This window comes from Plectrocnemia conspersa, unplaced genomic scaffold (assembly GCF_051122295.1).
Source record: "Plectrocnemia conspersa isolate PC_06_02 unplaced genomic scaffold, ASM5112229v1 ptg000013l, whole genome shotgun sequence".
NCBI classification, from domain to species: domain Eukaryota; kingdom Metazoa; phylum Arthropoda; class Insecta; order Trichoptera; family Polycentropodidae; genus Plectrocnemia; species Plectrocnemia conspersa.
Window position 1 is genome coordinate 25,116,650 of NW_028277177.1, and position 23,550 is coordinate 25,140,199.

A 23,550-nucleotide genomic window follows, 5' to 3' on the forward strand; every position below is an offset into this window, starting at 1 on the left:
GTATGAAAAAATTGTGGTGCTAATGTTAGAGACGAATTTTCTCGTGAATTCTATATCTAAAATAAGCGCTTGTACATGGTACAGAGGTATAACTACATGGAATCCATTGCGTGCACTAAGGCCCTACGAGTCCAACCCTTCGGGTGGGCACCCAGCTTGTGACGGCTGGGTGAGCGGTTCCCTACCCCCCGTAGTACTAAATATATTACTGGAGATATATTAGTATTTCTCCCGAGCGCTCAGACGGGCTCTCATTGGCTAGATGGTATTGCATTGCATTGCGTTTCATCCTCGTAATAGTACCACCCCTCCAGGTCTACGGGGGGGGGGGTGTTACCTCATGCGTATCTCAGCCCCAGGAGGGGCCGAGCTTTACTTTGCTATGCTTTGTTCGTCCTATATAGTGCTTCGCATTATACATGGTACAAAAATGACAAGATTGATAGGTGTCCTAGCATATAGATCACATATGAAAATATGTAAAAAAGTAAGGATATGGTGCTTTGTATTCGCCAAAACACTAGTAGGAAGATTGATGAACAAGTTGGTATCTCGATTAGTGAATTAAAAAGAATATATAATTTTCTTATATCTCTCGATTCTAAAATATTGAATTTATTCTATGTAGCAGTAGCTTCTTAAACATTTTTAATAAAATAGCCAAAACAATTGGTCTAAGATTTTACGTCTCCTGGGGTCTTTTCTGGTGTTTGAGTTTATATATCTTTTCAGAATTAGGGGAAGTCCTTTGCTATTTCAGTTCTTGATGTATTTGGCACCGAGTGTATTCTTTCAATATATTACCAAACGTTCATCTTGCACGTCCTTTTTAAAGGTGCTTTTAAACCGTATAAAATATCAAGAAACGAGAAAAGAACTGCATATTTTGAAAGTCCAAATAAATAAAGCAATTACTTTTATATGTATTTAGAAAGTTCTTGCGACATAAAATATGCGTGTACAATGAGTAAAATAAAAAAAATTGCAAAGGCAAATTCAAAAATAAAAATTGGTTTTGTTGGCACGTATACACAGCGCATTTTTTGACACCGACCATGTCATTTGTTCAGGTCCGTTTTGTAAGTGTATTTAAACCACCTAATGCAGTGATGAGCAAAACGTGGCGCATGCGGTCTGCGAAGGACTGTATAAATTAAAAAAAAATATATTTGTAAAATATTTTTTTGGATTTTAAATGTTTATATATACCAGTGGCGTACGTGGGTGTTAATATTGGGTGTGCTATAAAAAATAAAAAAAAGTACATTTTTTCATTTTTATTAGCCGAGGTTTTGACATGCCTAAACTGCCTTACAGCTTTTTCCCATATAATATATAAATAAATAAATAAACATCAAACCTAATCTAAAATATTATTATATAAAAATATCAAATTTCCAATAAACATAAACTTATAATTATTTATATATAAAATCTAATCTTCTTTCTTTAATCATAAATTTTTCTATCACGCTGTCATAAAAAGTGCTCTTCTTTTTAATATCCATAAGGATCCCTTTTTCTATTGAAATCAAGCTAAGGCCACATAGCCTTTCTTGGCCTTGGGTACTTCGATAACAATTATTAATTCGTTTCAGAGCAGAAAATGAACGTTCTGCTGAAGCAGTACTGCTTGGAAGAGCTAATATTAGTTTGCCTAATTTATCTATTTCCTGAAAACCTGACTCAAGATTATTTGTGTTTATAAATTGTACAAGCTCATAAACAGATTTCTCTGCAAATTTAGATAAATGATAAAGAACAGCAAGCTCATTTTTTAAACTTATATAATCAAATAATGCTCCATAGAATTGTTGCAGCTTGGTAAGTAATTCATTTGGAAATTTTTCTGTATATTGCTCATATTTTTCTTTCTCCAGAAGGTGAAAATATTCCAATTTGGACATTGAAGAAAAACGGTTTTCAATTTGCTTACATATATTATCAACTATTGTATTAAATAGTTGGCTAAACGCGTGCTTTTCTTCAACAAGCAAATCATTACTCAGTCTTGGATAATTTTCTTCCGTTACATAAGAATCCCATAATGTTTCATAATTATTTTCCTGTTCATGTCTGAGTTGTTACAAAATTTCGGTAACTTTCTTACAGCAATATAATATGTCAAAAGATTTGGATTGTAAAATGTTGTATAACACATCAGTTTTTCCAAAAAGGTTTGAAAATATGTGGAGAAGTTTTCTTGTTTCAAAATCTTCCAAAAAGCTAAGAAAACCTCGTGCTTTTATTACAGTTTCGGGGTCCCATAGTTCACAATTTTTCACGACGTCTCGAAAAAAGTCCGTAAATTCATTTCTGTATTTTTGCACTGTGTTACTTAACCGTGATGTATAATTCCATCTTGTAGGTGTAACAGAAGGAAGTCTTCTAGCTACAAACTCTTGTAAAGCATTTATTCGCTTGGAAGATTTCGAAAAGAATGCAGACAATCCATTTAAAGTTTGAAAGAATGATTTGCACACTTTTATATTGGAAAGACCTTGTTGTAATGTTAAATTCAACATATGAACATAGCAGTGTGTAAAAATGGCCAGTGGATAAACTTCGAGTACTTTGGCTTGCAAATCATTAATATGCCCACTCATTACACTCGCCCCATCATAAGTCTGTCCAACTAATTTTTCTTGAATTTGAAATTCTTCAATTATATTTACAACGTGGCAAAATAAGCCATCGGCTGTTTTATCAGAGCTAACGTCTGTAAAGCCAATAAACCGCTCGTAAACTTTACCTTCATAAACAAAACGCAAAACTGTTGAGAGGTGTGAGTTGGTCATTATATCTGAAGTTTCGTCAAGAATAATAGCGACAAAATTTGCTGAATTTACTTCTTCCTTAATATGATCTTTAATAACATCACCAATCGCTTCAATTATGTCATTCTGTATGGATGGGGAAGTACCACGAAACACCGTTGCAGTATTTAAATGAGTATCCAAAACAGAATCGTATTCTCGAAGTGCATTTAAAAATTCAAGGTAATTTCCTTTGTTTAGTGAATTACAGGATTCATCGTGGCCTCGAAAAGGTTGTTCTTGTTTTCCTAGATATACTACTGCGTCAATCATTCCTTTTAATATTTCTCTATTTTTATGAACTTGTTCATTATGTTGACTTATATTAGCTTTACGTTGAGCGTCAATCATGACTTCAATTCGTTGTTTTCCAAACATTTTGAAAGAAAAAAATGATTGAACGTGTGACTGCGCTCTTTTGTGTTTTTTCAGTGCCGTTATCAGATGACTAAGGTCAGCAAATCCACTTTTACTCCACACGCTTCTTTCTTTGGAAAACAATATACATGGCCAACAGAACAATCTAGATCGAAGTTCGCAGCCTGTTAACCACTCAGTTCGTTCATATGATGAAAATGAAAAATGTCTTGTATATTCACATTTATTGTCTTTATGCTTCATAAATAAATTGGGAAGAGGTGGACGTGGTTTGGCAATTTTGATTATCTTCAATTTAATTTCATAACTTCTTTTTGAAAATGGATTATTCAGAATATCTTCAACAGTATTCTTCATCATTATTGGGGTAAATAAAAAAATATAATCTAGAATAGAAAATTAAATATTGATCATATGTAAATAAGATAATAAACTATTTTACGCCAAAATATAAAAAATGAGTGACCTGTTATTGTGATATAATGTAATAAAAAAGCAGCGACGGACGCAAGAGTTTTTGAAGTACGCGCACCAAATTCGAGACCAATTTTACTACTGAGCGCTGCCAGCCGAAAGATCGACTTCAGCCGTTAAATCTCGGAACAATTTACTTTAGTCGGCGGCCGCGCGCAAGGTCGGCGCGTTATATGTGTTGTTCCAAAACGATCGCTCGCGCGAAAACGTTCAGAGCGAATGACAAATACCAATGCATACTATACACTGCATATTAAAATTTTATAATTTTACATACTACTCTATGCAAAATGATGTCGCTTTACGCCTTAAATTTTCTAAATTTCTAAATTTATATTTTAGATGGTTTTGCGGGTGTGCGCCGCACACCTAGCACACCCTGAATATACGCCCCTGATATATACCCACTTAGAAATTAAATAAGTTGTACTGATTAATCAATTTTCAAAGTTTTGGCCTGCTACAAAAAGGCTTCTCATCACTGTTTGTGGAAAAAACTGTCTAAAGAAATATACGTAACAATTATTTTTATAGGCTTTTAGCAAGTCGTTGCGACAAATTTCGTTGCATTGATCTCGGTGGTAAGACTGACTAAAATCCAGCATGCTATAGGGTGCAGAATTTGATATTTATTACTTTTTTTTATTAACAACTGTATTATTGGTGGTTCGTTGCTAAATGTGTTCTTTTCTGAATTTATATCCCAATAGATCCGAATAAATATTTAAGTAGGCCAAACCATTGTTTGTTAAAATCTATTTTCCATAACAGCATATGTTAAATGTCTTAATTTTTATTTTGTTTCTCGTTTTGTATTGTCTGTCTGACAATAATTTTAGAATGGGCAGATATTTAATTTTATAAAATCTATAAAAATTAAATTTCATGTACAATATATTTACATCAAAATCTAAAATACAGTAAATCTAATAAAAATATAAATATGATAGTTTAACTATTACAATAATAAACAATTATTATTATTTTACTGTTCTGTCAAATTTAATATTGTAATATTATTTTTATCACACGTACTTAGAGTGTAACTGTGCAATGTTTGCAAAAGTATTCAAGATATTATAATATAAAGCAGCCTTTATTATAGGCTAGGTCCTAAAGTATTATTAAATTATTTATTATTCTATAAAATTGAATGAATGAAAATAGCGTTCCAAATACAAGCATTCAACTGGTTGTTGACATTAATGCGGTAGTCTTCACTGGTGCTAAAACGATATTCGACAAAAAAATAAGGAAAAATGCGTTATACGAATACGCTTTCATTTGATTCAAATGATATCCAATTTGTTATAGTAGTATTTTTGTTGTAATAAACATTTTTTTTATGATAAGGGTATGACTTATTTGGGAACCTCACTTCCGCGGACTACTTATAATTTCATCGCATTCGACGTCTTGGCGATTCCTGTTCTATAGGAACTCGATTGAACGAATTAGTCTTAGGTTATAATATAATATAGGTATAATATTTTTTAATTATTTCATAAATACATTTATTTTAAAGACCCTTTCTCGTATATTTTGCGTAACAAATATTATTACTAAACGAAAAGTGATTATGTTAGTAAAAGAATATTAAGTAAACTATATTATTATTACGAAAATAAAATATAAAAGTATATTTAGTCTTTTTGTTTGGTATTATATAGCAAATAGACGTTTTGTAACTGACATGCTCTATTTCTAAAAAGTCGTTGAACTCTGTTTTTAAAGTATTTGTGCTTATTACTTTGATTTAAATATAAATATTATTAATTATATGTAAAATAAATAAAAGTAAATGTACATGGTTAAAATTTATTGATTCATAAAACTATACATTTTTATTCAATCCATCCACTTAACTGAGCAATGAGTAAATTGCATAAAAAAATTAAGATATAAAAGATAAAAACTGACTAAATACAATCGATATAAGTTTACGATTTATTAAGATACAAAATATATAACAAAAAAAATCATAACTAAAAACTTATGGTAATATTTGGTTACTATTTCCCGTCAATTATGATTGTTGTTCATATGCTTTTGCCATTGAGAAAGTCGTGCAAAACTTAGTTTAACACTTGGAATGTTCTCACAACTCTTCAGACGTACTATATATTATTTACATAAATAAAAATAACTAATGCTTTGTCTCATAGGCGTAACTCTTGCCACCTTGATGACCACCCTTCTTGCCATAATCAGAATGCTGAGCGTGATGCTTATCGTATCCCTTATCGTTCTTATGCGATTTATGATCTTCATCTACGTGACCCTTAGCATGATGTCCCTTCTTTCCAGCTTGATCTTCATGACTGGCTTGGTCCAAATGATAGTTCTTCTTCAAGCCACCTTCTTTAGAACCGTGTTTGCTCTGGAAGTCTCCAAAGCGCGAATGGGAACCACTCTTCTGGTAATCGTCGTAAAATTTATGCTCCTTGTGATACTCGTCCTTATGGTACTTGTTGTGATAACCTAATAAAATACAGCAATTAAAATTTAGTGAAGACTTAGATATATTACATTAAAATACCTTTGGTATTGTGTCCTTTTTTATGAGCTTTTTTCTCATCAAACTTTCCAGCCTTTTGTCCTTCGGCTGCTTCTTGATGTTCACCATAATGATTTGCGCTATCTAGATCACTTTGCTTTTTACCGCCTTGTTCATCATAATGCTTGGAATGCTTCTCGTGTCCTTCTCTACCTTTAGCTCCTTTCTCATTGTAATGACTCGACTTGTGTCCTTTATCGTCCTGAAACAATCATTAATTGTGTAAGTGTCTACATCCGTTACATTGATCGATTAGCTCAATATTTTCCAATTAGTGTTAATGAAATGCAATTTGCGATTTTAATTAGTGTTTCCTTAGTCTTAAAACGGCATAGTATGAAAGTGTTCAAGAATATTAAAGGCATATAAAATTTCCAATTCGTGCGAAAAGTAAGATGAAAGCGATTTCTTTATAATTTTTTTATTGATATGAGAAAGCGTACCTTATGTCCATTAGCTGAATAGTGCTTTGATTTGTGATCTCGTTCACCTCCAGATGTATGATGATTGCCTCTGGCTTTGCCCGATTCTGCGCTATCTGAGTCTCTTGAACTATACCTAGAAGCTGGCGGTGACCCTGCAGTTCCCTGCACTCTATGATAATGTTCATCGTTTTGACCTTGACCGTGCTTCACGTACAATTTTTTAGTAGCTGAAGGCTCAGGTGCCCTGACATACTGAACGCCTTTATAAACAAACTTATCTGGAGGTCTAGTTTTAGGCGCTTGACTCACGATTCGAGTCTCGGAAGTTTCAGGCTCTCCATCGTCATCATCGACGATTTCGTAAACTTCATAGTTTCCCGATTCATCAGAAGACGAATCGTCGAATTTGCGATTTTTAGTTTGTCGCGAGTTTCTAGCTACTTCTTTAGAATCGTATCTGTTCCTAGATTCGGCTGGGTGTAAAGACTCGTCTTCGACTTCCACGTCGTCTTGATTCCAATACTGTTCTTTATCGTATTTTTTCTTGTCGCGTAGGTCTTCAACTTCATCTTCGGGTCGATCTGGATTTCTCTCCTTGGACGATTGGATCGTTAGATCTTCGCGGTGGTCTGGAGCGTCGTCTGTGAATTCGGAATATGGGTCTTCTAGATATCTGGTGTGACGGTCATATTGCACGTCGAATTCGGAATCTCGGTGGTGTTTCGCAATGCCATGGTCCAAAAACGCCGCCAAGAAAAAAGCTAGCCGTAGCAGAACTTTCACTGTTACACTCATTTCACGCTCGATCTGCTACAACCCATGCAAAAGATAAAGTTAAACTGAATACATAATTCTCTATGTAAGTATTTATAGTAAGTTGTTTTTTTGTCGCATTACCACTTCCCCTTCACTGACATCTAATGAATGGTTTCTCGAAGAGGTGACACTCGGGCAAGTTCAACGGAACTGTCTCCTTCAACAGTTAGTCTGTAAACAAAAATTTGATTTACATGGGAATTAAAAAAACCAGTGATCATACTAGATTTTTAATATAAAATGGAGTAATGATCAGCATTAGATAACCAATAAATATATGCTTTAGCTTTACACAACCTAACCGACATTATACAACAACTAATTTCGTGTCAGAAGCAATACAAAAACACATTGCAGGCAATTTGTTTACACGGTTCGTTTCAGTATTTCATTCAACAATATATTTTTTTCTATGAAATTAGATAAGTGTTTTATATATTACTATGTGTTCAAAATGTTGATATTTGATGCTGATAATATTTTTTGTAAATATGCATATAGGTGCATATATTGCTTTTGTACATTATTATTATTATTTCGTTATAGCTTTGGAATATTCTAAAATATTATTAAAAAATAGGTACTATAAAATCAAAGACACTTTAATGTCGATTTTTTTCATAGCAAACCAAAACATTATTTTAATTTTTTTTGTTAGTGGAACGAAAAGTTCGTGTCTCAGTTTAAGTAGAAATTAAAATTTACTAAAAAAATTAATAGATTAAAAGTAATTGCATTAGTAAAATATTTTTTATAAATTTGCCATTAAAATGTAATAAAAAATATTTAAGTCATTGTTATGAAACAAATAATTATTTTTATAAAAAGAATAGAAAACTATTTTATCTTGAACCTCTTTAAAATATTTGTTTTCTATACTTTTATAATTATGTATCAAGATATTATTAATTTAAATAAATATTTTGATTACCGATAAACCAGCTATTAATACTTGAAAGACCTAAATTCGAATCACATACGAACACTAATGTTTTTCAATTTCTACCCTGTCCAAGAGATCGGAATTAGTGATTACTCTGTAATAGCCACTGCTGCGATCTAACAAAACTGATGAAGTTTTCCTAGGTTTTCCTAATCTCACAGATAATATACTGATGAATAATTAGAATACAATCGAGCTAGGTAGTACAAAGTGGCATCTATTGATTGTAAGCTTTGTAATCATAGTTTATATGTATAATAATATGTTACTGTTCAGTCTGGTGTTTCACTACTCACTTAGTGGTTGTTGATTGTGTTTACACAGTTGTACTTTGAGCTAAAAAAATACACAATAAATAAATAATCGTAATATTATTTAAACAGATTTAAATTTATTATCTAATGTTTTAACATTGACGTAACTATGCTCTACATTGTTTTAATTAAATTCCCCTTCAATAAATTTTAATTAAATTTGGTGTTTTTAAAATCAGTGTTACCATATATATAATATATATTAAAATACTATGTGTTAATTGATGAACTTATTAAGCATTCAACAATTTATTTAATGAGAATTGGATTTCTGTAGTAATTTTGATTTTAGTTTGTTATAAGAAACATTGATTTTTCATAGCTCAAAAATCTTGAAGCTAAAATTAAATGACAAATTTATGAATACATACATATTTTTTTATCCTCTTCACCGTATCTTAAAAATAATAATAATTCAAGTCAAAATAAATAATCAGAATATATTATGTTTTTAAGCAACTATAAACGAAATTACTAATGTCTCGATTAAGGTTAATTGTAATAAAATCCTGTCTCTCTTTTATAAAAAGCAAATAATTTATATAAAATATGACTTATTTTTTTGTATTGAGGAATAGAATATGTTCAATATTATGCTATTTAATAATAGAATTAGTTTTTCAATTAAAAAAATATTTTCATAAAATATAATTTGTTAGAATATAACTTAAAGTTAAGTTAGATTAAAATCTAATTCCATTTAAGGAAATATTCTCTTTCATTTATATAAAAATGTTCCATTTTTCTAAATTTAAAAATAAAAACATAACTAATATTTCACATTTTTTAAAACGTCACATTCAATTTGAGACTTTCATAGAAATTTTATGACACTTACATCTTTATAATTATTACACATAGTTGAAATTGAGATCTCATCTAAAAATACACTTCCTGTCAATGACATTAAGTATGTAGTGATTCAAAGAAATATTATTTTAGCTATTCTGATTACCTGCAAAAAGTTAATTATAGAGTAAAGCATTTTGGCAAAGACTATATATTTTTTTTACACTTTTCAGCACTGTAACCTACTTAGTTTGAGAGATACGATATTTATAAGATCGTCTACAGAATTCAATTTGTATACGTAAACTTGTAAGCATTTTCAAATATGTACAATTGTTGATACACAAGTAGCAATAAAGTAAACCAGATACAAGTGCAAATATCCAATAATTCGAAATGTTTCAGCACGTCGGTAGTTTGCATGCGTTGTTTATATTCAGACAATTGAACTAAATCTAAAAAATGTCTTATCTCTTCACTTGCAATTGAGATACTGCTATTTTTTCTATTAACACCGGTCGTTGAGGTGTCACATTTTTTCCATTATTTATTGTTGTAACCGTCTCGGAACGCAAATTAGTTAATGAGACTCACCGATTGTTTTGACCTCTCGATATTCCGTTGCACTTCAGTTCTTCAACTTGGTTTTCAAAACAGATAATATACGGTTCTATGAGTATTTTTAAAAATTTAAAGTTCTGTTCGAAAAGCTCAAGAAGTGTGAAAGAGTTCTGTTCTGTTCAACGGACAGTGGTCGAGTGAGAGATGACGACAGTTCGCATCACGAGCACGTTCATTTATATTCCGCAAAGACGTTTACGCGTCGTAGATCTATTTTCTACCCATTTTCCAGAAATACAGACGACTGATCAGTGGTGGTCAACATTTGCGTCACTGGAGATTGAGTCATGTTTAAGCGGTGCGTATAAAAGTAGCCTATAATAGTAGTACATGTATTTTACAGAATGGTCAATAAATAATTTTCATTAAAAAACAACTATTTTTCACTGCATTGTTTGCCTTTTTAATAAAACTGTAGTATTATTATAATAATACGAATATATAAAAAAATTCAAGCATTGCGTTTAAGGCATTAATATCGTGTAGTAACAATACTTAAAAAGAATAATTGGTAGGTTTTTCTTGAAGTCGTCGGTATATGTTCTCGAGCACGTGTTCTGGAGGTGATGCTCAAATAGGAGATGAAACGTAAATCCAGGGTTGAATAAGTCCGTAGGGCGAAGTAGTAATCTGAGCGTCGATGTGTAGTGAAATCGAGTGTGTTTGTTTGGTTATGTATTGCGTTATATCCGCAGTTGTGTGCGTAAACCATATACTCACTCCGCACGTTGTATGAGGTCTTAAGAATGCGACGTGATTTTTGACAGCTGCTAGATCTATGGGCACAGCTTGTGGGATTTCAGACGCGCGTGTGCCGTGTCTCTTTACTGTTGTTATACAATTCAGCAAATATAAACAAGCGAATGTAGAGGCGGTGGTCTCCAGTGATTCTCTACGAGTGGATCAGTGTGTCTTTTAGGCTTATGACTAAATGGTATATTTTGTATCGATCGTTCGAGGAAGCGTGGATTATTGAAGATCAATTACTTTATCTTAGGACCACATCTCTAAAAGTTGATGCCCATTATTAGTAAAAACGGGATTCAGATTGCCTATTGCAACGATCAAAGGGTCCAAACAGCAATGGTATTCGATCCAAGGTCAAATGTCTGGTTTCTGGATACTTACAAAAGTTGAGTTTTTATGCTGCGGTAATGGGTGATTATTATTGATTTTCAAAAGTTTGTGGCTATTGTGCAATACTGGGTGTCCTGTATGATTTTGACTCCAATCTCTTTGAAATATTCTTATTTTATTTTTTTCGGGATCTCTAAATTCATAGTTGAAAACCCCACAGTACTTTTCTAAAATATTTATGATTAATTCTGTGATTAAATGGCTAAGTAAGATTAATAAAAGAGTTAAAAGGTAATACTTTTTAACCAATAACATATAAATATTTTATTGAAAATGATTATCTATTACCTCATTTCTTTTATGTACTCATTTAAAGAAAGTTGTGCATCATTCACAGATTGCATTATATTATATTTGTTTTACACCACTGTGACGTTAATGTGTTTTTATAATAAAAATAGAAAAATATATCTTCTCTACGTGCTATATTTTAGAATAACCTTTATAAGTCCTTAATCAAACATTTGCAGATTAAATGGTTATACTCTCTTTGATAAATATGTACAAAACCAACATTTCTGATGTATTTGTGTATCATAAATCACTTGATAAACTCTAAGGACATAAAATAAAAATGCATGTATTAAAAATGTTGTATTCATATTAAAATTTTACATATCTTACATACAAATTTAATATTGAACAATTCGAAGAGTCGTCGGTTGTCATATTACATTTTTCAATAATACTAAAAGTTAGACTCTTTTTTGACATTTTTATTATTCTTAATATTATTATATAGTGTTTATTGCAATGTATGGTATGGTATAATGAAATTTTGTAAATAATAATACTCAGAAATTTTTGCAAACTTATCAAGCCGTACATCATATTCATTAATCACCAACCGTTAATAATGTTTTCAATGGAACTTAGTTACTTAATACTATTAATACTCACTGACAAGTTTGAAATAATATAATTGTGGTACACGTGAATCAATAGAGTAAATAATTATGTTCACTTTAAAGCGTTTGTGTATATAATTTTGTATACATAGTTATATATTTATCAATAGTTTTTTTATATATTTATGTTGGTAAACTTTCGTTATACAAATATAAACATTATCCGTTCGTTATAAGAAAAGTCAATTCCAAAATGTTATGAAGCATTTATTTCGTTGTTATAGGTGACAATGAAACCTTTTTATAACCGTCGCTAACTATTATAAATATATTTTATAACATTATCTTTGGCTTTATTATCACATGATTAATACATGATAAAATTAAATCAAAGTTAAACACTATTTTTTATGTACAGTGATGCAAAAATAACGTAATATTCAAGCGATGATGAGTTAATAAATAAATAAATTTACATATACAAAAATATATTAATTAAAAGCGATTATCGTATTTTTTGTAGTATAACATTATTGTTTCAAACAAATTACTTATAACACTCTTTAAAATAATATTGGATTTAATATGTGAAATATTAGAGTACACAAAAACCAATACATATTGATATATTTCCTAATTAAAAATTATACCAGTTGATACAAAAGTCGCTACCATTTATTCATAAAATCAGCTTTTCATTTTTATAGTGTTAAAATGCATAATTTTTATGTTTCATTTATCATTGACTTGCCACGAGCCATAAACTATGTTCAGTACATATGAGCAGAAGCAGGAACATCCACTTCTTATAAAATAGCTGTTTAGTGACACCGGCAAGTGGCAACGTTAATCTCCCGCACGCTAACGGAGTGTTTACATATTGCAGTGCTTCCATCGATCTTTGATTAGTGCGAAATATATTATATCTTAAGACTCTGTGTTGCTCATTAACAACTGCCATTATGGCAAATAAGATACTCAACAATTACAACTAATAATGATTGAACAGGTCTGGCGTTTTAAATATAATATCTTGGCCAGACACTTGGGTTTTATTGAAAGACACTCTTTAAAACAGGCTTCTCTCATTATCGCTTGAACTACAAACAAATCTCATATAGATAAAGTAAAAGGCAGAAAGTATCTGAACTAAAAACAGTCGGATATAAAAAGACTGTCTTTAGAACACAAAAATCAGTAGAACATGAGAAACGCGAGCTCGAGCCGCTGCACGAGATAACTAACGCTCCAAGTTATCACTGCTAGGTCCTTAAAAAATGAATATTATATAACTAAACCTAAGGATTTATTTTCTTAGAGGTTGAATTTAATTACATAATTTTTTTCTGTTGAAAAAGCATAATTTTCTAAAAAAGTGTACTGAAACTATTTTTTAAAACATAAAGCAGTAAAGATACCTTATCAAAGAAGTCTGCTGATAGTCGCTAATACTGCAATGTAAGCATTGCATTTAAAAAATAATTTGTAGCAGTAAACTATTATATTTCAAGAGCATCGTAGTATGTTAACACTCCGTTCAAGCCCGTGGGCGAGTGACGCCTGATAATTAGAATATATTATTTTATGTTTTCAAACCGTTGTTTTCCTTATTGTCAATCCAAATATTTATTTTTAAACGACAGTGACTTATGGGTCAATCCAAATATTTATTTTTAAACGGTAGTGACTTATGGGTCATCATGTATAATATATATGTTTGTAGAACTTTAATGTTCATATAGAACGATTATTATAATTTTATATTTAACTGACTGCGGTTATAGTGTTATTTAGGTTAAAGTATATATTAAAATATAGTTTAAGTATTATTTTATGCATATAAAACATCTATCTTTCATGATATTGTGTTCGTCCTTAATGAAAATAATTTACATTTAGTATCATCTTACACTTGCTTATTTTACATATTAATGACTGCATAATATTCATATGAACTCAATACACAATCATACGTCTCCACACACAGCACAAGAAATAAAAATATATAGACATTTATCGGGCGAATTATTAGCTTATTTATCGTCGCAAAAATATATTCTCTTTCTTTTTTTATTAATTATTGTTTGGAATTTTTAACTTTACCTAGGCGTTATGTACAAATATATATATGATAAAATAGCATACATGTAGGTGTTTATAAAACTATATGTATTTAGTAAGTACGAACGATACAATCCCTACAAGGCATCAACGAAATGTTGCACAAGCCACGGCGTGATGGTGCCAATGTGCAAATTGCTATTAACGTTTTTTAACTGTCTCGTGTTCTTGTTGCTGTTTCTGCACTTCACTTTCTTGCAGATCTTCAGTATGTTGCCTAAATGGATGGCGTAGACGCACCGGCCCCTCGAGCTCATCTTTTGCACGTCCGACTTGTTCTTCGCCGACGGCTCGTCAGAGATGGTCATAATGGAGTTTTGATTGTCGTCCTTAAGCAGTAGCAATCGACGGTCAGTGTAATTGCAGAACGGCAAGTAACGCTTCATTGTTATTTTAATGTTGTTTTGTTCCCTGTTCGTCGTTATGTTGTACAGCACGCCTGTTATATCCTCATCTATTATCTCTTTCAAGATGTCGTTTGTTGCAAAAGTGGACGTTTGCTTCCTAAACAACGGCATATTGATCGATATCTTTGAGATGTCTATGTCAAAGTTGGGCGACGGTATCGAATCAGTGTTGGGTACTTCGAATCGGTGTATAATGTTATCTTGCGGAGATACGGTGTATTCGTTGATGTTTCTTGGCACAGACGATTGGTCCAATATTGAGTGATCCAAGCAAGTTCTTCCACGCTGAAATGATAAAACAACATTAGTAAATCTATATTCTATTAATACTTTTTAGCGGTAACAGTTTTATAACATTAAGCATGAATCTCTTAGAGAGAAAAAATCAATAGAAGAGTTGGATGTCCAAGAACGGTCGTCAGCGATATTCACAGAGAGAATTCTGCAATTCTCTTTTGGGAACGTTGGAGGAACAAGACTAAAAGATAGATGCATCTTAAGATGAACATATAATTTAAATAGATTACAAGCCAATCCCTAACTGGGGAGTTCCAGGAGAATTAAAAATAATTATTTAAAATAATAAGACAAATTCTGATTGTCGGCTTAGTTCGTCCAGGCAGTTGAGAATATTTGTTTCAGGGTCCTAGATGTAACTGAGAAAATTTTTTAATGGATAGCATACAATATAATATACATTTTTATGTAATACAAGGGGGTGATTTTTCAGGATAGATTATATTTTCCTTACAGTTCTGGAATGTGAGAATGGAGAGGGGGATAAAGGGTGGATACTATATTTGTCTCAGAGAAATAGAGTGCAACTAAGATTTTTTTACGTGGATTGTATATAATATAATTTATTGCAATATCTGAGAGAGGGGATAACCATATTTTCTCAGGGTCCTTTAGGACCCTGCAACTGAGTAAAATAAGGAATCGATGGGATAAAAGCCACGATATAAGCATTTATTTGAGAGGTTGCCTTTGTATTAATAAGGCTCGAAGAGTTACTATTTTTTTTCAAATCATGTAAAATTGTATAAAATAAAATAAAAACAATAAGTTACAAAATCTGCGAGGTGTTAGATGGTGGTTTCTATTTCATAATTTTAATGAAGTGGTGCTTTATTATTTGGAGTATACTATCATGAAATGATATATTTTGATATTGGACGGTATCGGTTGTCGATAACCATCCATAGAATTGTAAAAATTTTTTGTTCTATCTAATATTTCATAAGATCTTAATAGAATCTATAATAACATAATTGTTATTATAGATTTGAATCATCAGCTATTCTTGAATATTCCAATTCTAAATTGTTCCTTCGGCTGCTAAGATAAGGATAAATATCTGCAGAAACAACTGCAAATATGCAAATTAATGTACGGAAGGTCTTAGCTTATAAAAACCTGATTTAGTGTGATCAATAGGAAATATGATTTTAATATTAATTATGAATTGAAATCCATGATAATTTATTTGATACGTTGCTTCTGTAAATATATAAACATAGAGCATAGATAACGTACTGAAAGTTCTAATCCGTCGTGTGTTCTCAACTGCGGTGAATAATAGTTGGCTTTGGTGCTCAACTCTTGACGGAGCAGCCATTGACGTAGGTAAACATCTCTAGCGTAATGCACAGCTCCTCCCCATCTTCTTCCAATATGCCATCTACAAAACAATGAATCGTTAAAGTAAATAAATCTGCATATGTACATAATTCAATGCAACATTGTAGTATCCAAAAAAATATTTGCTGAAGATAGCGTTTGCATAACTCCAAAGAACACAAACCTCGTAATTAGTTGCAGTATTCTTGATCGTTGACCGAGGGATCTTAAGATCAAACACGCCCCGCGTAACGACACAATGTCACCACGGTTGTGAGACAAAACTCTTTCGCTGATGTCCAGAGCGGTCATGTAGTTTTTTAATGCTTGATGATGCAGTGCTTTAAGAATAAGTATATGGTAACATTAGGACAGAATTTGTGTGGTTAATGTGATGAATAAACGCTGCACTATGGCAGTACTCCGACAACAACATTTTATTTTTTTTGTCAACTGTTTTTACAAATTCCAAACTAAATATTAAAATAAAAATAAACTTATAATCGATTAAATAGAGCAACATATTATATAGACAATATTTGCATGATGTGCATCATATGAAGCCAGGTATGAAAGTTAGTATACTTGTGATGTTTATAAAATAATTAAAAACACAGTTTTGTAGAGTTTAAAGAGTTTAGTTAGTGAGTTTAATGTATATAAATGTAGTTAATATGTAAGTGTGATATATAATTACCATTATTCTGAAGCCATTGAGCGTATCTAACATAGTGCTCCCAGTTTATAGGCTCAAGCGATATGACTTTCCTCAGTAAGGGTCCTTTGGTCAGTTCGGACCGCAAATTGACGAGTTCTAAATAGGCTAATACGAATTTTGGATCCAATTTGACGCAGCGCTCCAACATTTTCAACGATTCGTTCGATCTGTTATCACTTCTGTAATATATTTAAACACAATTTTAGTGGTACAAATAAAAATCCACAATCTTTATGACTTTTAATCTGTTTATGTATTAGAATGTTTTATTTAGTGGTTAGTATATATACATATTCTTATAAATGTAGTACCTGTATAGTTTTCCAAGATTATAATGAGCGTTCACATGGTCTCTTGAGTATCTTATGGCCGCTAAAAAATGTTCCTCGGCTTGTACTGTACCCACTACTAAAGTCCCAAGATTGTTATGCGCACTAGCGTAGCTGGGCCATAGTCTGAAATCCAAGTACAAACAAAGTTAACCGACGGACGGTCCAACTGTAAACCAATAAACTAAACCGTCGAATTGCGGATGACTTTAATGGGCAAAAAAACTGCTTAAAAAGTTAATCCAAAAGTTTTCTTAAAACCGCATCGATAGAGGGCGGTCGTGGGGGTGGAAATTAAAACTTTTTCTCACTAATTTGAATTTCCCCTCATTGAACTTTATTAATTTTCTTTCTTTTACAACAAGATTTTTTTGAATTTGTTTTGGAATATCGGACGGGAGAAGTAGAGAAGATAAAGTCTTTTGATCAGTTTCAGATTATGCATACCTCAGTGCTTCATTATAATGCGATATTGCCAAATCGGGCTGGTTGGAGTCTCGTAAAAAATTAGCATAGTTGTAGTGCATCTTGGCGTTGTGGGGCAGTGCTACTAGGCCGGATCTGAAAATGTAATGATTTGATTATTTTTAATATTCACGCACGTGAATCATTCGCAGGTTACTAATACATACACGAGTTCGGCAATGAAATTTATTTTAAACTAAAACAAGAGTAATTTTAATGATTGATTAGATTCATTTACCTGAGTAGTGATTCTCTTGATAGCCAGTCACGGTTACGTTGAACCGTACGCACAGCTCCGCATACCAACAAGACACAAATTCCTGTGGCGACCATAGCTCTAGCGCTGCCGCCTCTCCACCAGATTGCTTGAGCACCACACATAACTACTAATACTCCACCGACACTGGAATGAAAATATTCAAGAATTAATTTACTTTCTAAAAAACTTAAAAAATTGTGTAATATTGTAATGAAATTGTTTTTGTAAGTGTATTTATATTGGGCTAAAATAGTGTAGTGACCACTCAAAATGCTAGGAATCATAAGCATCAATGCATTTATTGTCTGATGCACGTACCTAAGATACAGTGTTTTAGTAATCTGTCCAAAAAAACAAAAGATAATAGGTAGGGATGTATATAAAACGTAAAACGGAATCGATTGTAAACGGCACAGATAAAAAAAGAATTTGCACACTTTTAAAGATTACCGTTAGCATAAAATTACAAAAATGGTTGTTGCCGGATTCATGCAACTCGAGAAACTAGTTGTCAAACATTTAGAATATTGGATTATTGTAATTAGATATGTTAAAATAAAAAAAACTGAGATTCGAGTTCTGTTCTAAATAATCAGGGACGTCATTGGAAAAGGGAAAAGGGGGGGGGGTTAAATAGGTGGGAGAATTTGCTCCCCCCCCATGAATTTTGCCAGGAAAATGCATGTCATAAAATGAAATACTTTAAATGCTAATATTAAAAAACGACCTTTGACTGGTCAACTTTTGCACTCCCCCCCCCCCGCGGAAAAAGCAAAACTGACGTCCTTGATTCTAAACCGGAAATTTTTGGTCTATCCCTCAACTAAAATAAAAAAAACAGTCGAATCTACTAGAATTTTTTTTATACGTCATTTGAGTGAAATCATATTGGAATACATTTCCATCAGTAGATATATATTTTTACCAGTGAAAATGTACTTTGCAGGTGCAGTAAAATTGTATGATTTTAAGTTTTTCATATGTAGTATTTTATACATTTACATACTTATCATTGTTTATATGCATGCTATGTATAAATGTTACAGTGAATGTGTCTTTTTCAGTGAAGTTATATTTTCACTAGTAAAGTTCAAATACATTTTCACCAGTAGATATATATATTTCTATTAGCGAAAATATAATTTTCGACGATGACGGCACGATTTTATTGCTTTTGATGTGATTTTTGATTTCTGAGAAAGGATAATTGTTTTTTGCGCTCTCCTATTGGTCAAAGTTCGGTTTAGATATGTTTCATTCGATTCTCATTTATTGTAAATCGCAATAATGTTATAAAAGTGATATTTTTTTTATCCTCGGTCCCGTGGGTGGGTCCCCGCTCATTCAGCCGTCAAAAGCTGGGTGCCCACCCGCAAGGGTTGGACTCGTAAGGCCCTAGTACTGGTAACGGAAGTGGCGCACGCAAAGGATAGCAAAGTAGCATACTCTTAATCTGAATGAAATGGTAATAATAGAAAAATCTCTAATAAATAATCCAGGATTAGTCAAAGAGTTGGGGAAAGGAGGATCATTGACTTTTTAATCTATTTTCTCGATTGCATAGAGCCATAAAGCTGCCATAGAAAAAGCACGCTCACAACAGCTTCTAAGTATCACTTAAACATAACTTTCTACATTGATTTAGACTTGCATCCAGTAGATCTTGCGTCGAATCGACGCAGTTGATAACTCTGAAGTCTAGAGAAAAGCAGCCGTTTCCACTTTGATCGTCAGTAATTTTGAATCGGCAATAGCTTAAATTAACCCTCGAGTCAACTATGATACAAACCGCATTGCTTGTATGTATATTTAAACATAAATTTACGCAATTTTTTTATCCGTATTTAAAATAATTTACAAACCATTATATGGCCATACAGTAAAAGAAGGGAAGTATGTTTGTCCATGATAATCTCAGGAACAGATTGTCACATTCTTATGCAGTTTTTTATATGTTTAGATATACTATTGGTGTATGTTTTTAGAAAAATATGAATTATAATTAAATAATAAAAAGGGTATCAATAGTTATACTAGCGCTTAGCATGAAAAAAAATTTTAAACAAAAACACCTTTTAACTACTTAGGTTACAGTCGGTTTTTAGTTTTAATTACTTTTACTTGGATAAAGATTCGAGGTTTCTATGTTTGCCCAGCATATTTTTTAATTAAAAAATTAATAATAAATATTTTTTTATTGAAAATCATTTTTTGAAATTGAAAATTCTGCAATATTAAAGGGTTCCTCATATACCTAATACAGGTACAAGAATTCTGCCTTTCGATATCTAATTAAATTATTTTATAATGTATATTAGGCGTTCTTAGAACGCTTCGAGCAAAGATAGTATAATATGAAACTGTAAAATATGACGTTAAGATGTTTTTTATATTTAGCACTTTTGCAAAGTTAACAAGGCTTTACTGTATACATTTTTTTCTAAAAAAATAATTTCAATTCCACAGTATTTCAGCGTTAATCCCTGTTTTCCGTGCCGTCTCCGGCTCGTTTTAATCCCTTTATTCGTTAAAATACCGTCGCCTTAAAATATGTACACAAAGTAACATTTTTTTAACATTATTATGTCATATTATATTACACACACACAAGTTGAAAAAAATCCTCACTTCTGGCCCCGCTTTGTACGAATTTCACAAAGATACATACACCCACATGCTACATATAATACATATTCTCTCGCACTTGTGTTTTGTTTTCGCAGGGGTCACAAAAATAAGCCGCTTAAATTTCGGTCTGGCAAATAATACAAAAATGATACGAGGTATGCGATGCTCTCATACCTTTAAGGGAGTTTGCATTTGTGGGCCTTTATGTAATAAAGCTTATAGAAATAGTGGCAGTGGCGTTATTTCGTTTAGTATATTCGACACTTTATTTCTCGTTATAATTGCTATAAACGGTACCTTCATGTCGACTACTCCGATTATTTTAGCATCTCGAACAAACCACCTCAATTCGGATTTTCAGTTTTTTTCTATGCTTTTCGAACTTGTCTTTGAAGCTTTTTGAATTTGCCGTTGTACCTTTTTTCGAATTGCAGTCATCTTAGTTATACAACAGCATCTTGACAATGATTCAGTAAACAGAAATATCATATGTTTGAATCTGTAACTATAAGTCCCCAGATATAAGTCGTTTAAATGCAAAAGATGTCATCTAAAATGATGACTCAAATTAACTAAAAGTTTTACTCACTAATATTGTCCACTTAAAAAATCAACGATGAAGTGAAAGTACAATAAAACATACACTGTTGTTAGACAATTGTTAGACGCGTATCGAATCTAAGAAGTAGATATCGAAACTATAGTTTCTGAACTTATAGATTCCAGAACAAAAACACTTGTTTTTACAACTAGTCTAATGATCCAAATTAGTAAAAGGATTAAAGAAAAGTAGGGCCGCTGATCTTCTCCCTTTTCCCCTATCCCCTAAAAGTCGCAACGCTGCCATATTTATTTATTACAAATCAGGTTTCAACAATGCTTCGTGATAACAGCAATATAAAATAACCTAATTATTACATCCATCAGAATATCAACTTGGACAACCTGACAGACTTGAAATATATAAGAGCTCAGCCAAGACTTGCATCAACACAGATGACTCATCGAAGCCAATGTAAAGCAGCCGCTTCCACTTTGACCGTTCGATCCGGGCAAACCAAGCAGTCATTTTGAACTTTCAGAGGTTTAACTTGCCTTTTGAGGCTACTACTAAACGAACAAAATAGATTTTTTGTATTCATCATCATTTTATTATATATTATAACAAGATCTAAATACTCATTATGATGTATTTCTTAAGCTTTCACAAAGATCTGGATGTTAGAAAAAATATCAAAAGATTCGTTGGGTTCTTTGTACCATTCCGTATATTTATTAATACATAGTTTATGCTTGAGTGTCTATTTATTAATACATAGTTTATGCTTAGTCTGTGTTGAGGTATGTAAAATGGATATACCTTTGAGGTATCACAAAGACACTAGTTTGAATAACACCATTTCCATATTCCGTATAGAGTAAACGTTCGTAAATCCCCGAGGTAAATGTTTTCACTTTGAATTGTTACTAAGTACTATTGTTCGAGAAAGGTTTTCCTATGTTTGTATGAGTGAGAACTAACAGAAAATAAATTACATTTTCACTTGCGTCTAGACGACATTTTATGTTACGTTATGAAAGGAAGTAGCAAGTGTTTATTCCGATACTGTCAGCGACGTTAAATACAATAGGATATTTTTCATTTTGTACACATACTTAATTTCTTTGTTCATGTGCTTCTCACAGTGTATATTTTAATTATTATAATATCTTTTTCAACATTTTGTTACTCTGAAATTTCTATTTAAAGTTGATGTGGTACATCCTTAATATCAATCAATGTTAAAAGAGCTTAAAAACATTTTTATTGCATTTTATTTGTTATGAAATTTTATGAAAAAAAATCTTCTCGAAAATTCATATTGTGAATCTTGAATAATTCCGATAGAGGCTGTCTTTTGTGTTTGCCATCTAATTGCAGATATAGATTTATCATCATCATTAGACAAACTAAGCATTTCTTCGAAAACTTTAAAGTCACTGTCAATGCCTCGAATAAGTATTTTTAATTGTGCAGTGTTTGTTATTCTGTACTTTCATTAATTGTCAATGCATACCAATTTATCTATATTTATTTAAAATTTATTATTAAAATAATTTGCAACTGGGTCGCAAATTATTATAATATGGCCAATCCACTTCCGCAGAAAAAATCAAAATGGGCCGCAGGTGTTGATCCCTAGTCTAACACGCTTCCTTTCCAAACAAAGAGTGGTTCTTTCGGCGGTACTTATGGGTGTGTTATCAGGTGGTCCATGCAATGTTTTTTATTATTAACGCAATTATTTGGTCACTCTCTTTCATTATTTTGTAAAATACTGTGTGTGCCCCGAATTTCAGACGAGTTTATCTCCATTTTAGTTTGTTCAAATGGTCGTTAGAAAGACCCCCGCATATTTAAACGATTAAAAACCATAAACCATTATTGAATATAACAAATCAATGATTCAATTAGGTAATTAATATTATTAAAAGTATTGCTTTAAAATAATAATATAAATATAAGAATAAATTCTAGTTCTATTTTGGATTACAAAAGCACCACGATGCTTGACTCCAAAAGCTCGACCTCGAAAGCTCTCTCAAAAATCTCCCACAGTAACAATTGAAACGTTGCATGATATTTATGTGAGTGTGTATGTGTGTGTGTGTGTGTGACCTCATATGAAGATCTTTGTGTGTCGGAAAGTTTTGCGTCGCTTTATATAAATCAGAACGGTGAAAAGGGAGAGAGAGGGAGAGTAGAGCAGTTTTTCCTTACCTCGGGATGTAGAGGACACGTTCGGCGACCACAAAGCCAACGGTCACAAAAAGATTGGCCGCCGGCAAAAATGGCAAAACGAGCAGAAGGATACCCAGAACAATTGGGACGTGCCTCTGTTGCT

General features: G+C 31.9%; 2 protein-coding genes across 7 annotated transcripts in view; both read right to left on the reverse strand.

Annotated features, from left to right (window-relative positions):
• Window positions 1-5,472: 5,472 nt before the first annotated feature.
• On the reverse strand, window positions 5,473-10,272 carry LOC148227684 (uncharacterized). 5 transcript variants are annotated; one of them, XM_088201406.1, is made up of 7 exons: window positions 9,759-10,007; window positions 9,562-9,678; window positions 8,706-8,745; window positions 7,548-7,637; window positions 6,669-7,460; window positions 6,208-6,427; window positions 5,473-6,149 (listed from the first exon to the last, which is right to left on the reverse strand). In XM_088201406.1, the coding sequence occupies exons 5-7, from the start codon at window positions 7,443-7,445 to the stop codon at window positions 5,815-5,817; spliced, it is 1,332 nt and encodes a 443-aa protein (XP_088057532.1). In that variant the 5' UTR covers window positions 7,446-7,460; window positions 7,548-7,637; window positions 8,706-8,745; window positions 9,562-9,678; window positions 9,759-10,007; the 3' UTR covers window positions 5,473-5,814. The 5 variants fall into 5 exon arrangements, with proteins under 5 accessions (XP_088057532.1, XP_088057534.1, XP_088057531.1 ...); XM_088201408.1 differs by lacking the exons at window positions 9,562-9,678; window positions 9,759-10,007 and adding an exon at window positions 10,107-10,272 and having other exon boundaries at window positions 6,669-7,457; XM_088201405.1 differs by lacking the exons at window positions 9,562-9,678; window positions 9,759-10,007 and adding an exon at window positions 10,107-10,272.
• Window positions 10,273-14,179: 3,907 nt separating this feature from the next.
• The window catches only part of LOC148227685 (protein O-mannosyl-transferase TMTC1-like), a 666,186-nt gene continuing 656,815 nt past the window's right edge, over window positions 14,180-23,550 (reverse strand). For both annotated transcript variants that reach the window (XM_088202617.1, XM_088202616.1), the window contains exons 8-15: window positions 23,427-23,548; window positions 18,017-18,181; window positions 17,761-17,874; window positions 17,296-17,439; window positions 16,964-17,163; window positions 16,451-16,607; window positions 16,183-16,327; window positions 14,180-14,931 (exon numbers count right to left, since the gene is read on the reverse strand). In XM_088202617.1, the coding sequence (XP_088058743.1) occupies window positions 14,317-14,931; window positions 16,183-16,327; window positions 16,451-16,607; window positions 16,964-17,163; window positions 17,296-17,439; window positions 17,761-17,874; window positions 18,017-18,181; window positions 23,427-23,548 (1,662 nt within the window). In that variant the 3' untranslated portion in view covers window positions 14,180-14,316. The remainder of the gene's footprint in view (window positions 14,932-16,182; window positions 16,328-16,450; window positions 16,608-16,963; window positions 17,164-17,295; window positions 17,440-17,760; window positions 17,875-18,016; window positions 18,182-23,426; window positions 23,549-23,550) is intronic.

Coding starts and splice junctions, on each gene's coding strand:
- LOC148227684 (XM_088201407.1), bottom strand. CDS start 7,445: ATGAGTGTAACAGTGAAAGTTCTGCTACGGCTAGCTTTTTTCTTGGCG. Junction 6,428..6,668: donor ATTCAGCTAATGGACATAAG/GTACGCTTTCTC, acceptor TGATTGTTTCAG/GACGATAAAGGACACAAGTC. Junction 6,150..6,207: donor AAAAGGACACAATACCAAAG/GTATTTTAATGT, acceptor GTATTTTATTAG/GTTATCACAACAAGTACCAT.